The 14,455-nt window shown below is 42.9% G+C and overlaps 1 protein-coding gene across 5 annotated transcripts in view; it reads left to right on the top strand.

Moving 5' to 3' along the window:
• The window catches only part of LOC122931983 (NADPH--cytochrome P450 reductase), an 84,306-nt gene that overhangs the window by 55,881 nt on the left and 13,970 nt on the right, over positions 1 to 14,455 (top strand). For all 5 annotated transcript variants that reach the window (XM_044286116.1, XM_044286117.1, XM_044286114.1 and 2 more), the window contains 9 exons: positions 2,869 to 2,920; positions 4,353 to 4,481; positions 6,533 to 6,682; positions 6,913 to 7,037; positions 8,105 to 8,194; positions 8,476 to 8,574; positions 10,167 to 10,283; positions 10,718 to 10,836; positions 11,644 to 11,825. In XM_044286116.1, coding sequence (XP_044142051.1) covers positions 2,869 to 2,920; positions 4,353 to 4,481; positions 6,533 to 6,682; positions 6,913 to 7,037; positions 8,105 to 8,194; positions 8,476 to 8,574; positions 10,167 to 10,283; positions 10,718 to 10,836; positions 11,644 to 11,825 — 1,063 coding nt within the window. The remainder of the gene's footprint in view (positions 1 to 2,868; positions 2,921 to 4,352; positions 4,482 to 6,532; positions 6,683 to 6,912; positions 7,038 to 8,104; positions 8,195 to 8,475; positions 8,575 to 10,166; positions 10,284 to 10,717; positions 10,837 to 11,643; positions 11,826 to 14,455) is intronic.

Raw genomic sequence — 14,455 nt, 5'->3', positions numbered from 1 at the left:
CCTGTGATGTGAATGGAAGAGGGGAGAAAGCGGTTTATCCAACATAACCGACCCTTCTCCCCTTTCACGATCGAGTCTGAAAGCATCCCACACACAAATGGTTGGCTGAAATTGGTAGGTTTCGCTGACCATACATCTAATGTATACAGTCAGCTTTAAAAAAAAAACAACATACTTGCCAGGTAGCAGCCGGATCTCCACTGTGCCCCATTATAGTGAATGGGGCCAGTGGGCATTCCAGTAACATCCGGCAATGCTGGCTCAGTAGAACTCGGGCAGACTGTTCTCTGCCAGAACAGCCTACTGGAGAGCTGTAACGCAAATGTGAAAGTTGCCTTAGGGCTCATGTAGTGGCGTACATAGAGAATTAAGGGCCCCATAGCAAGGATCAAACCAGGCCCCCCACACGGGACAGAAGGGTTTCTGCCTAAACCCTTTTGAATGACCCTTGAGCCATTTATTCCACTACCTTATTTGCTAAAATGTTGTTCCTTTAGAAGGTAGAGTCCTGACCAAGTTTTGACCCCAGTAGAAGAGGAGATAATCCCAACTGGGCCCCCTCTTGCCTTGGGCCCCATAGCAGTCACATGGTCTGCCGCTATGGTAGTTACGCCCCTCGGTCATGCACACAAACCTATTTTCTTTGAGCGTCCGTTCCGTGTTTTTTTTTTTTTTTTTTTTTTTTTTTTTTTTTGCAGACCGTATGTGGAACCATTAATTTCAATGGGTTTGCAAAACAAAAACGGGAGTTACTCAGTGTGCATTCTGTTTTCCGTATTTCCGTTTCACAAAAAAATAAAACGTCCTATTACTGTCCGCATTACGGACAAGGATAGTACTTTTCTATTAAGGGCCAGCTTAATGCACACGGAATGCATACAGACGTCATCTGTATTTTTTGCGGTCCGCAAAATACATACAGTCGTGTGCATGAGCCCTTATTTTGAGCAAGTCCTTCACGTTAAACTTCCGTCAGTCAGGTTTTCTTTGGAGGCTTTCCACTAGAACTTTTGTGGAGGTCTACTTCGGTGCACCTCTCTCTGCTTCAGCCAGCCCTAAGGTTCGGAAGTCAGGTTGGAAAGTAGCATTTGTGTTTGAAGCAAGAAGAGGATCCCGTCTTTGATACAAAGCAGTTTCCTGGGAAACCAGATGGTGGCGGAAGGAAGGGGAGTGTGGGCTTACTTGTTCCACACAGATAAAGAGCGAGAAGAGGAAGAAAGGAGGAGGGGTAGAGAGGGAACTGAGAAGCAGTGGTTCTTGGGATCTTTCATTCTCCCTTCCCATTCTTTTTTCATTCTTGCCAGATGTGAAGGATTCTTTTGCTTTTCTTTTTTTTCCCCCCCCTCCAGTGTTTCTTTTGTGCTGCCAGAGTGATTTTCAAGACCTCTTTTCTCTGGAGGGGTGCACTCAGAACTCAAGTAAATGGTTGGAACAACATTTGCTTTCTCGGTGTAGTCTTCATGTTTTTTTTTTTTTATTCTTTCCGGACTAAGTTGAGCACTTGAAAATGAAGCAACATCTGCATTGCCGTCTACCGGCATCTGGGAGAGTCTTCTCTTTCATCTAGCCTGACTTGAGTAGCAAACCAAGAAGGACTCTTTAAGGATGGGATGCTTAAGCTCCGTCCCACAGGAGGATGTCATTGTAGTAGGGTGAGTGTATAATGTATGAACGTGGGGAGAAGGCATTGATACAGCTGAGAAAGTTGGAGCGGGGCAGGTTTTCTTGGTTTTGTTTCCATTTGAACTTGTTGCTCGTGAGAACAGAAGGCTCATATTTCCTCTCTTTGGGAGTTGAGCTCGGGCATGCCCAGTCACTGCACTCCCCTTTTATGTAATGTTTTGCTTCTTCTTTTTTTTTTTTTTTTTTTTGCAAAAGAGATTATTGCTTTTATCACTTATCCGGATTGTTGTGTCTGCCACATTGTTTGTACAGAAGGTTTGTCGTAATATAATAAAGCTAAAAAAAAACACCAGGACTGTGATTGCAACCACACAATCAAACCAAATATGTATTTTAGGCATAAAACTGAGAATTATGATTGCAACCACACAATTAAACCACTTTTAGGCCTTGTTTATGCTTTTTAGATATTTTTGTTTCTTTTATTCCTTTCACTGATGGAAAGCAGAGATCAGGAAAATACACAAAGTTTGGTAGAAGGTTGCAGAACTTCTGACTGTCTCTGAAAACCATGCCTTCCTCGTATGGAGCTTTGTGCACTTCAGTACAATTCCCTAGAATGCAGCCACTTATTACAAAGGATAAATACAGTGTGAAAGATTGCAGCCAATATTCAGCTTTTTGCTGCAGCAGTCTGACTGTCCTCGCTACCTGGAAGGTTATGCTGTGAATGGAGACAAAATCCTCGAAGGAGACCCATTTTGGTGATTTCACCTAGAAAGTATTTCTGTGTGACTGAATTGGGCTTCGCTCAACTCTCCATCATAAGAACTGAAAAAGAGAAGGCAAGCAAAGGAAAAACAAGTATCCGTATGACTGATCTGATTTGACTATAATCTGGTCCATCAGGCGTCTGCCATTTTACCGGACAAAATAGTGCTTCATGCTGCGCTGTTTTATCCTGCATTTTTGACGCATTCTTCCAACCCAGATGTGAACTCTGCCGAGACAGTTTCCTATTGACAACACATAATATCTGACTGCACGTTGAATCCTATTCGGGTTATGAAGAATTATGGGGTGTTTGATGCATAGATGCTGACTGCACACCAGTTTTATTACCATAAGGACAGTGATTATTGCCACAAATGCTCTTGAGGACCAAATGCCTGCAGCGTTTTGAGTCCTGACTGGTACAAAAGAAAGTTTCTTCTCCAATAACCATTGCTCTTTTATTATTTGCAGAGCATCTTCCAGCTCCCGAGAAAGCAGCTTTGTGGAAAAGATGAAGAAGACGGTAAGCCGAACGGTTGTTGAAAGTGGTCTAATCATGATAACACTGTCCATTTTGTCGCCTAATACTAAAGATCCTTATATGCGGACGGATAATCAGGTCGATTATTGGCTCATTCCAGATAATTGGCCGGCGATCAACCGATGAACGAGCATCATCTCTTTTGGCTGGCACCAAAAATGATTGTTCCTATGTAGCAGATGGTGTTGTCAATAATTCTTTATGGGGACAAGCGGTCACTGTGTCGATCACAACAGAGGCGATTGCTGCATGTAAATGCAGTCCTCTCCTCCACTGATGATCAGGAAATTATCGGCAACGTTTAGTTTATTCCCTAGAATTTCCAGTTATATCGGTCTGTGTAAACAGACCTTTTAAAGGATAGGGCATCAGTATTACTTCCTGATAACCCCTTTAGGGTCCATTCACAGTCCGTATGTGTTTTGCGGATCCGCAAAGCATGGACACTGGCAATGTGCGTTCCGCATTTTACGAACAGTACATCGCCAGCACTTTCATAGAAAATGCCTTTTCTTGTCCACAATGGCAGACAAGAATAGGAGATGTTCTATTTTTTTGTGGATCCGGAAGTGCAGATGCGGACAGCACATTCCGGCTCCATTGAAAATGAATGGGTCTGCACCTGTTCCCATTTTGTGGACGTATGAATGGATCCTTAATCTTATGGATATGCAGCCCATCTGGTTCTCAAGTTCTGGTGATGTCAATAGTCTGATTCAGCCTGGAAAGTGGGAGACCATTTATTGTAGTAATGAGTATAATTTAGACACTTAAGTTTCATGAGTGTGCATAGATACGTACGCCACATGCATATAACCATGAAGGAACACTAAATGTAAAGCCAGGAGCAAGATATGTTAGATTTGGTGATTATGGGGGCTGATACTCTTCTAGTCTCTAATCCCATTGAGAAAGACTATAGTCAGCTTCTTTCCAGCACATCTAGCCTCCTCCAGGCCCCAACATTCAACAGAATGGTAAGTGGAGATAAGATAGCCTGAGGGAATGGAGTCACAATAAGGGTCTATTCACACGTCTACAATTTCGTTCCGCAACAAATTTCAGGCCCAGTCATTTCTATGGGGCAGCACGATGTGCTGCCCGGATCCGGGATTGCGGATCTTCACTTCCGTGTCCGCAATTCCGATCCCGAAAAAAAAATAGAACATGTCCTATTCTTGTCCGCAATTGCGGACAAGAATAGGCATTTTTTGTTACGTGCCGGCGATGTCCGTGTTTTGTGGATCCACAAAACGCACACGGACGTGTGAATGGACCCTAAGACTGCAGACTTCTTCTGAAAAGCGTTACATGTCATTTATTACCTGTACATATTTAAAAATGAAAACTTGTGTGTAATGGACATTCTTTTAATGTCCGTTATTGACGGTAATAAACATTTTTTTATTTTTAGGGCAAAAATATTGTGGTATTCTATGGATCTCAGACAGGAACTGGAGAAGAGTTTGCTAATCGTCTTGCTAAGGATGCTCACCGCTACGGTATGCGTGGTATGTCTGCTGACCCTGAAGAATTTGAAATGGTGAGTTTAGTATGAGTAGTAGTATAGTATTAGTATAGTATCCTTATAGTGGTCTGCAGCCCTTTCCTCTTCATGAGGTCAGAGCATCCTGTGAACATTCCCACAGATAGTTTCTAGTAATGCAGTAGCAAGATGGCTTTTATAATTCCTCCTGACCAGACGCTGTTTGTTACCGCCACCTGATACAGTGGGCACCAGCATCTACTACCAGCTTATTGTTATTGGTCATTTATTGGGAGCTCTACCCTCTTGATAAATTCCATCTTTAAGAGAACCTGTCATCACCTTGAAAATGTGGTGCAGTATGTTAGAGCAGGAGGAGCTGAGCAGATTGATAGTTTTATGGGAAATGATTCCGCAAAATTTTAATTTATTTATTTAACTCTGCTCTTTCTGAGCTCATTAGCCAAGAGGCTGTCTTATCAGTGATTAAAATTTCCCTATCTGTATGCACTTTTACAGGGAATCAATTAATTCCTGGTAACACCGCCCTCATGGCTACGGTGTTCAGAAAGAGCAGAGATTTAAATAAATTTCATGTTTTGCTTAATCTTTTCCCATAAAAGTATATTCCACTGATTTGCTTCTTCTGCTCTATAATGTACTGCCAGCAGAATGCACTGGATTTCCACGTTGACTGTTTCTCTTTAAAGGCTATGTACACCTTTTTGTAGAAAAACACTTTTTTTTTTTTTTTTTACATTTTAACTAGTCCAAGCAACAGAGGAGAAATCACTGTTAGAAATAGTCGGGAATAATCGCGGGTAAAATCTGCTTTTACTTTCAGCTTCATTCACAGCATCCCGATTTCTATCATTGATATCTTCACGTGTACTAAATGGATTTATGTAATTCTGGTATTGTCTGAAAGCTTGGAATATCCATATTTCTAGCTAATACCAAATCAGAGATGTAAGCAGCTAGAGTAGCCCCCCCCCCTAATTGCAGGGCTTGTCTCTGGTTAGCTGTATGTGAGGATACACACTGCTCTCGGTACTGTGGGGAGTTATCTGCGTTCTGATTGGTCCTGCTAGTTCATGTGAGGAGAGCAAGGGCTTATGGGAAGTGAGGGAAATACAGGATGGCCTCAAGGAATGGCAAAGATCATCACAGGAAGAGCAGCAGAGGCCATCTTAGGAAGATGCTGAAATAGAGGCACAGAGAAATGGGGTTGCTAATGGCTGAATACAGACATCAGAAAGGTAAAAAAAACTGAACAATAAAGCTTCATGAATATCTTCCCTTCAGCATCACATGAAGTGAAATGGCAGTTGCACTTTAAGTGAATTATTTGTACTTTAAATGCATTTAATGTTTAACTTTTTTCTACATAAGTAACACAATGGAGCAAATGTATCAAAGCTGGTGTAAAGGAAAACTGGCTTATTTGCCCATTTCAACCAACCAAGCCAGTCTTTCTTTACAGTATTTTGCTAAATCTCCGCCAGTAACTTGACTGTGATGTGGTAATTGTGTTTTGAGACCGGATTGTTCGGCTGTTGAGTCTTGTGTGCAGAGCTGCCTGGATTCCTTGTGCCACTGACTGCATGTTTAATCAATTACAGCGCTCCTCCAATGGACGGTGCATGCAGCTAATAGACGTAATTAAAAACAGCCTCTCTATAGAGACCATCCAAACGCTGCAAAAGCAACCTATTCTCATGTTAAAGAAGGGCGACCAGACAGTGGAAGCTAGACACAGGCATTCTTCACTCGCTTGAATTTTAACCAGGGCTGAATTAGTAACATTTAGGGCCAAATCGGCATGCTTCATTAGTGTGCGGTGGGAATCGCGAAAGTTCTGATTGCCGGGCAGTCAAATTCTGGCAATTTGTAATATTGCGGCCGTCTTAGTATTCCAGGAATAATGTAATTGTGTCAAAAGGCAGAACGCCATGGTCTTTTTTTTTTTTCTGAACATTTCTGCTAAATGGTTTCCAGATTTCTTTTATTTCCCCAATTTTTGCTCACTAACCAATGAATGCAAAAAAGTATATTTAAATTGTGTTTTTTACATGCCCAGTAAATTATAGCATTTTTTTTTTCTGCAGGTGGATCTTGGTCGTCTTAAGGACATTGAAAACTCTCTTGCTGTATTCTGCATGGCTACATATGGTGAAGGGGACCCTACAGATAATGCTCAGGACTTCTATGATTGGTTGCAAGAAGCGGACGTTGATCTGTCTGGGCTAAAGTTTGCGGTAAGTGCGATTGTTCATAGTGAAAGGTGCTAATGAGCGCAATCTGGCGACAAAAATACTGGTCTGTATACATAGAGGGTGACATGGGGGTGGGGAGGGCTGGTACTCGAGTTTTGAAGTATTTACATGCAAAAAGGGCTGTAAAGCCTGGAATAAGTGCCAGAAATCTCATCCTTTTTTGCCTTTTTCCTCTCTGAACCTCACAATGGTTTCTCCTTCCTTTGTATTAGGTATTTGGCCTTGGAAATAAGACATATGAGCACTTTAATGCCATGGGCAAATACTTGGATAAAAGACTAGAAGAGCTGGGTGCAGAAAGAATCTTTGAACTAGGAATGGGAGATGATGATGGCAAGTAAGTACCCCATGTTGTACTTCTGTTCCTTGTACATACTGATAGATTACATTCTTTCCTAGTGTTTGTAATGTGTGTGCATATTGCAAGCTAAACCCCCATCAGTTGTCGACTCGAGAGTTGCAATGCTCTGCGAAGCTCAGAACTGTTTCAGAGCAAGTACTGATTTCCATTATTTCAATATTGCACTATTAAAGGGTTATTCTCGTCGCTAGGCTATGCCATCGCCTTAAAATTGATGGTGGTCTGACCTCCGGGACTCTCACTGATCTTTAGGCCTCTTTCACACGTGCGTGACGGATTGGCTCCGGGTGTGTTCAGTGAAACTCGCACCATTTTGCAAGCAAGTTCAGTCAGTTTTGTCTGCAATTACGTTTTGTAATGTGTTTTGATGCGTTTTTCACGTGTGTGATAAAAGAAAACGGAAGGTTTACAAACAACATCTCTTAGCAAACATCAGTGAAAAAAAGCATCGCAGCCGCACTTGCTTCCGGATGCAATGCGTTTTTCACTGAAGCCCCTTTCACTTCTATGGGGTCAGGGGTGCGTGAAAAACGCAGAATATAGAACATGCTGATGCATGAAAAAACAACGCTCATGTACACAGACCTATTGAAATGAATTGGTCAGAATTCAGTGCAGGTGCTATGTGTTCACCTCATGCATTGCATCCGCGCTGAAAACTCGCTCGTGTGAAAGGGGCCTTAGAGTGAAGCGGTTGCAGTGTCTATTTAGAGCTGCCGGTCGGGCATTGGTGCGGCTGTTCCATTCATTTCAATTGGAGTTCCCAAAATAGCATAGTAGAGCACTCGTAGAAATGAATGGAGCCGCTGCAAGCATGTCTGACCGGCTGCTCTGTTAATTTCAGCAGGCTCTACAAAGTACGGGGTCACTGCTCTCCTGATCAATGGGGGTACCGGACCTCCACCAATCTAATAGTTATCCCCTGTCCTGTAGATAAGGGATAACTTTTCATAACTAGAATACCACTTTAAGTTAGATTTTCTTGAAAGATGTTAAATGAATCCTCACCAGTATTGCTAATTATCTGCTCTCTTATCTCGCAGCCTGGAAGAAGATTTCATCACTTGGCGTGAGCAGTTTTGGCCTGCAGTGTGCGAACATTTTGGTGTGGAAGCAACAGGAGATGAATCCAGGTAGGTTGCAGCACTAATTGCTTGTCTGGTCTCCTGTGGCTTTGTAGTCTAGGTGCGTAGCAATAGCAAAGTACAGATTCTTGGCTTTGATTGATACTATTTTTGCTTTTCTTGATGAAGAAAGGCATACTAATAAAAACTGTATAGGCACTTAGTGAGTAATAATTTACTAACTGGCACTTGTGTGTGACAAAAAAACGCGTAGAAATCTTATATCAGGAAGGAATGTGTGGTTGTACACCAAGTTATCAAATGCCATCTCTGTCTTTTTTTTCTGCCAGTATTCGTCAGTATGAACTTGTAGTGTTCACAGACGAGAATATGAACAAGGTGTACACCGGAGAGATGGGCCGTCTTAAGAGCTATGAGATACAAAAACCGTAAGTTTCTTTTCCCTCTATTTCAGCTGATGTCTATAAATGCGTTTTGATGGGGTTTATATCTGCTCCTGCACTCTCTGCCGCATGCCAGCATCCTTGGAGGAACAGTACCCTGCATATACATTGGGGTGCCTTTTCTTTGTGCTTTCTGGTCCTCTACAAATCACTTCTGCGCTTAGAGGTTTTAGAAGGGTAGGCAGATTTGTTATTGAAATCTCTGCAACTGAAAACCTGTTCCATTTATCTGAATGGAGTCAGATTCCTGTAAGACCCATTCAGATCGATGGGACAGTTGCAGAAATGTCTGCTACAATTCCTAAAAGGAGTTCTCCAGGCAAAATACTGCAGAAAAAAATTATTATAAATAAATTCCTAAATGCCTTCATCTATAATGGCTTGTTTTGTCTAGGGGGCAGCTATTACAATAGCTGCTGTCAGATTCCTTAACATGGAATCTGTCCTGATCACACAGCAGGACAGCCTGTGTTAGATTGCACAGCACAGAGCTGGAGCCCTGCTCCTTTCTCTCCCTGTCGGTGTACAGATTACAGCTGAGATGAGTGCTCCTCTGTGTCTGTGTGCCTGGAGCTCACCTCCTACACACAAGCTGAAGTGTTTTCTAATGACACACCTCGCCCACAGCGGTGTGTCTCGTCCCTTCAGCTTGTGTGTACGGGGTGAGCTTGTTCCGAAGCAGACGGCCATAGATGAGCTCTTATCTCAGCTGTGATCTGTACATAATATAGTCCTTCACAGTGCTGACGCAGGCAGAGATGGGAGCAGGGCTCAAGGTCCCTGCAGATTTCCGACGTTTGGGATTATCGCTAACGAGGGTTTGTACGTACACTCGTTGGCAATAATCGGCTGATGTGAAGGTACCACAGATTGCCCAATGAACGTTCATCGGGTAATAGGATCGTTGGTGCGGACACCTAAATCATTGTTTCCCGGCAGCAGATTGTGCTGTCTAAACACGCTCTACTGCCAGCAAACAATGATTCTGTATCTGGAGGCGCGATGACGAGCAGGCGATTGCTGGGAAGGAATGCTTATGTAAGGCAGTGTGAAGGGGCCTTTAGATATGGCTCCTTTGTGCTGTGCACTTTGGCACAGATTAGGATGGATTCCTGAAGAATTTGACAGCAGCAGTTTTTATTCTTCCTAGGCAAAAGGACCCATTGTAAATTCCTAAATGCCTTTAATTATTTATAACAAGGTGTTTTTCAGTGTTCTTATTTTTATTTTTATTTTTGTTACCCCCAGGGGTCTGCCCACTGGTGCCACCACCCATCCTGAGAACAGGGTCCCATGTCCCCTTCCTGGCTCTGCTGCTCCATTCATTGTCTGTGTGACAGCCGTAAATATCTGAGCAGTGAGAATGAATGGGGCATCAGGACAGGGACATGGGACCCCGTTTCTTGGGATCAGTGGGGATTCTAGCAGGCAGGACCCCAGAGATCATTTAACTTCTATCCTGTGGTTATCTGGCACAAACTCCTTTTTAAAGGAGAATGATTGGCTTTTTTTATTTTTATTAAGTATTCAGTATTTCTTTTAACTTTTTTTGAGTGAATATTATCCTTTCCCAACAGACCTTTTGATGCAAAAAATCCATTCCTGTCCAATGTAACTGCTAACCGAAAACTTAACGAAGGTGGAGAGAGGCATTTGATGCATCTGGAACTTGATATCACTGGCTCAAAAATCAGGTAATGTTATGTTTTACTTCTAATGTTTAAATTGCATGATCCGTTTGATGAGGCAGTGGTGCTGTGGACTGTCGTCGTTTACATTGCTCCATAGCCTGCAATGCTGTACACATATAGTAGTGGCTACCTTGGGTACTGTAACTTTGTCCCATTGACTTGGACTGTATAATATAGTGGAATAGTTACATAGTTAGGTATTTTTTCAACCGTATTAAGTCCATAAATTCGTTTTTTCCTATATCTGATGATGTAACGTCTACACTTAGAATGTAAATAACCTGAGCAACTGATCTAGCTGAAGAATTGCAGCTCTGAAGCCTGAAGAATTATGAATCCTCTATAACTTTGCTTTGCTATTGTATTTTTGCTATCGTATTTCTGATTTGAAAAGCAATCAAAATGTGATTACCTAAAGGCTGTCCATTTCCTTTTAGGTACGAGTCCGGAGATCACGTAGCTGTTTATCCAGCTAATGAATCTTCAATAGTTAACAAACTCGGAGAACTTCTGGGAGTAGACCTTGACACTGTGATATCTTTGAACAATCTTGATGGTACGTTTTTCTAAGCAATGCGGTTTTAAGGTAAACTTTGTCCCTGACCTCATAGCTTAACACACCGGCAGGGAACACATTGCTACACGTGATGTTCTGGATGGTGTATGCTTTTCTGTGAAACGGAGATAAGAATAGATTGCCCAGACTTTGTGCCACCTGCTGGTACTTTGTAACTTTGTGCTTCTCTCTCTTTGTGGAGCAGTGGAAAAAAGTTCATGTAAGGCCTCATACGCATGAATGTGTGCTGGCCGGGCCTATGTATCGGATCGCAAATTGCGGTCTGCAATGCACAGGCACCGACAGAGGGGCCGCCGCATGCGGATCGCAGAACTTGAATGGGGTCTGCAATCAGACTGTCCGCACCGCAAAAAAGTAGTGGATCTGGAAAACACGGATACCGGCCCGTGTGCGTTCCGCAATTTGCAGACCGCACATGGTCAGTGCTATCATAGAAAATGCAATAGGACAAGAATAGGACATGCTTTATATTTTTTTGCGGGGCCACAGAACTGAACTATGGATGCGGACAGCACACGGTGTGATGTCCGCATCTTTTGCAGCCCCATGAAATAAATTGGTCCACACCCATTCTGCAAAATTGTGAAACTGATGTGGACTCATTCATACAGTCGTGTGAATGAGCCCTTATTCTGACACTGTTGTGTGAGTTCATTCCGCAAATGCATGGCCCCAGCTTTCCCTGGAAATGATGATGAATCTCCTAAACCATGGTAACAAGCTTCATTTTCAGTCAATGCTTTGAAATTGATCTAATATCCTGGCATCATTTTATTGTTCTTGCAGAGGAATCGAACAAGAAGCATCCATTCCCTTGTCCTACCTCTTATCGCACAGCTCTTACCTATTACTTGGATATCACCAATCCACCTCGTACCAATGTACTTTATGAGCTTGCCCAGTATGCCACTGATCCTAAAGAGCAAGAGAATCTGCGTAAAATGGCCTCTTCATCATCTGATGGCAAAGTAAGCCAGGATCCTGGGAAAGAATTGGAAGTGTTGTATTGTACTGTGTGTGCTTGTATTATGCATGTATATGCCACAGCGTTCCTAAAATAATTTTACTTATAGGTGGATGTATCGATATTAAGAGGACCTTGCCGTATGCGCAGGCTAGAGCATTCATGTATTGCAGGGATGCTCAACATGCGGCCCTCCACCTATTGCAAAACTGCAACTCCCAGCATGCCTGGACAGCCTACAGCTATCAGCCTACAGCAGGGCATGGTGGGAGTTGTAGTTTTACAACAGCTGGAGGGCCGTAGGTTGAGCATCCCTGATGTATTGACATGGAAGGCCACTGACCACCATGTTATACTCCATTCACACTTCTGAAATGTATAGCTGGCCGAATCCTCCTCTAGCAAAATCCGACTTCTGGAAGTTTCAGGAGTCAGAGCTGCTTGTGGCTCTCATATTAAAGTGGTTGTCTGTGATAAAAGGCCCCCCCCCCCCTAAATATTTAATGTTCATAAATGCCTTCCATCAATTAAAGGCATATTCATACATTTTTTATTTTTTACATATAAAGTAGTTTGGATGTGGTGGAACCACTAGTCACAAGAAAACTCTACATTTGGCACAAGGGAAAGGGAAGATGAATGGAGCAGAGGTTGGACATGCCCAACTATAGTCTCAAGCATTTCTGTTTTGACCAGAGTGCACTCCATATGTGTGCCAGCTTCATTCATCTCCTCTGCTCTTATGGTCACTTTTTTTTATCTCTGTGTCCAAACTCGAAGCCCTAATAGTTAATAAATGTTCCTGGGGGAGAAACCTTCTTTTTGAGGTTTTATTTTTCCCTCCCGTTTTAGAGCTGGATCAATTTATCTCAGAAATCCAATGTAGTTTATTAGATATTACTATAACTACTACTGTTTAAGTGGCTGAAAAGATTCTGGGCTGTAAGACGTTACACAAAGATCTCTGATCTGTCACTTATATTCAGGTCCCAGCAAACGTTTACAGTCATGCTGTACTTTTATTGCCCAGTCTCCAATAAGAAATAAAGCAACTTTACGGTAGGTCTTGGGGTACTTTCACACTTGCGTTAAACTTTTCTGATACCGGAAAAAAACTAATCAGTTTTATCCTAATGCATTCTGAATGGAAAGCAATTCGGTCACTGTACAGTTTTTGGAAGGGAGAAAATACCGCAGCATTCTGCGGTATTTTCTCTGTCCAAAATTCCGGAACACTTGCTAGAATGCCGGATCCAGCATTATTTTCTATTGAAATGCATTAATTAGTGTTCTGGAAAAACGGATCTGGTTTTGCGGTCTGCGAATGCGCAGACCTTTTAAAATTGTGAAATAGATAAATACCGGATCCGTTTTTCAGGATGACAACTGGAGAGACGGATCAGTCTACAAATGGTATCCGATTGACGGATCCGGTATGCAGTTCGGGCACCGGAATCCAACAACGCAAGTGTGAAAGTACCCTTAATTAAAAATGTTTTGCTATTTTGGATCTACAGCTCCTAAGCGGATCTATATAGATTTGTGTCTCCATGGTTGGCATTTGGAAAAGTGTTCAGACCCTTTCACTTTTTTCACATTTTGTTACAGCTATGTGCGAAAATCTATTTTTTTATTTTGTTCCCAATCGTTCTGCACACAGTCCCCCATAATGAGAAAGTGAAAACAGAATGTTCAAAATCTGATGATCTATTGAAAAGGAAAATAGTTAACTGACATAAGTATTCAGAGTCTTTACTTGGTACTTAGATGAAGCTTTGGCAGTGATTACAGTCTCCAGTCTTCTTGGGTATGATGCACACCTGGATTTGGGGATTTCCTGCCATTCTCCTTTGCAGATCCTCTCAAGCTCTGTCAGGTGGGATGGTGATCGTTGGTGGACAACCATTTTCCTGTCTTTACAGAGATGTTTAATTGGGATCAAATCAGGGCTCCGGCTGAATCGTTTAAAGGGACTCTGTCATCAGATTTGTGCCCTATAAGCTAAACATATGGCCATGTCGGTGCTAATCACATGAATCCTAAACTGCTCTTATTAAACCTGCTTGTGGCTCTATTAGCCCAAAAAACAGGTTTTTATAAGCTGTCACTCACCTACCTAAGGTGCCCAAGGGGTTTTGCGTTAATCCAGGATGCCCGCCTGCACCCCTTGCCGTCTGGTGCCCTGCGCCGCCTTCCTCACCTCAGCGCCGCCTCCTCAATCCACCCGTCCCTCTGCCAGATCCTGCGCTTGCCCACTAGGCTCAGCCTGATGCGCCGCGGACTCCTGGCAGTGGCTTCGTTGAGCGAAGTGCGCATGCGCATCAGGCTGAGCCTAGTGCGCAAGCGCAGGATCTGGCAGAGGGACGGGTGGATTGAGGAGGTGGCGCTGAGGTGAGGTAGGCGGCGCTGGGCACCAGACGGCGAGGGGTGCAGGCGGGCATCCTGGATTAACGCAAAACCCCTTGGGCACCTTAGGTAGGTGAGTGACAGCTTATACAGTTTTTTGGGCTAATAGAGCCACAAGCAGGTTTAATAAGGGCAGTTTAGGATTCATGTGATTAGCACCGACATGGCCATATGTTTAGCTTATAGGGCACAAATCTGATGACAGAATCCCTTTAAGGCCATTCACAG

This window comes from Bufo gargarizans, chromosome 3 (assembly GCF_014858855.1).
Source record: "Bufo gargarizans isolate SCDJY-AF-19 chromosome 3, ASM1485885v1, whole genome shotgun sequence".
Taxonomy (NCBI): Eukaryota; Metazoa; Chordata; class Amphibia; order Anura; family Bufonidae; genus Bufo; species Bufo gargarizans.
The sequence above is the reverse complement of the archived record's forward strand: the minus strand, read 5'-3'. Positions and strand labels throughout refer to the sequence as shown.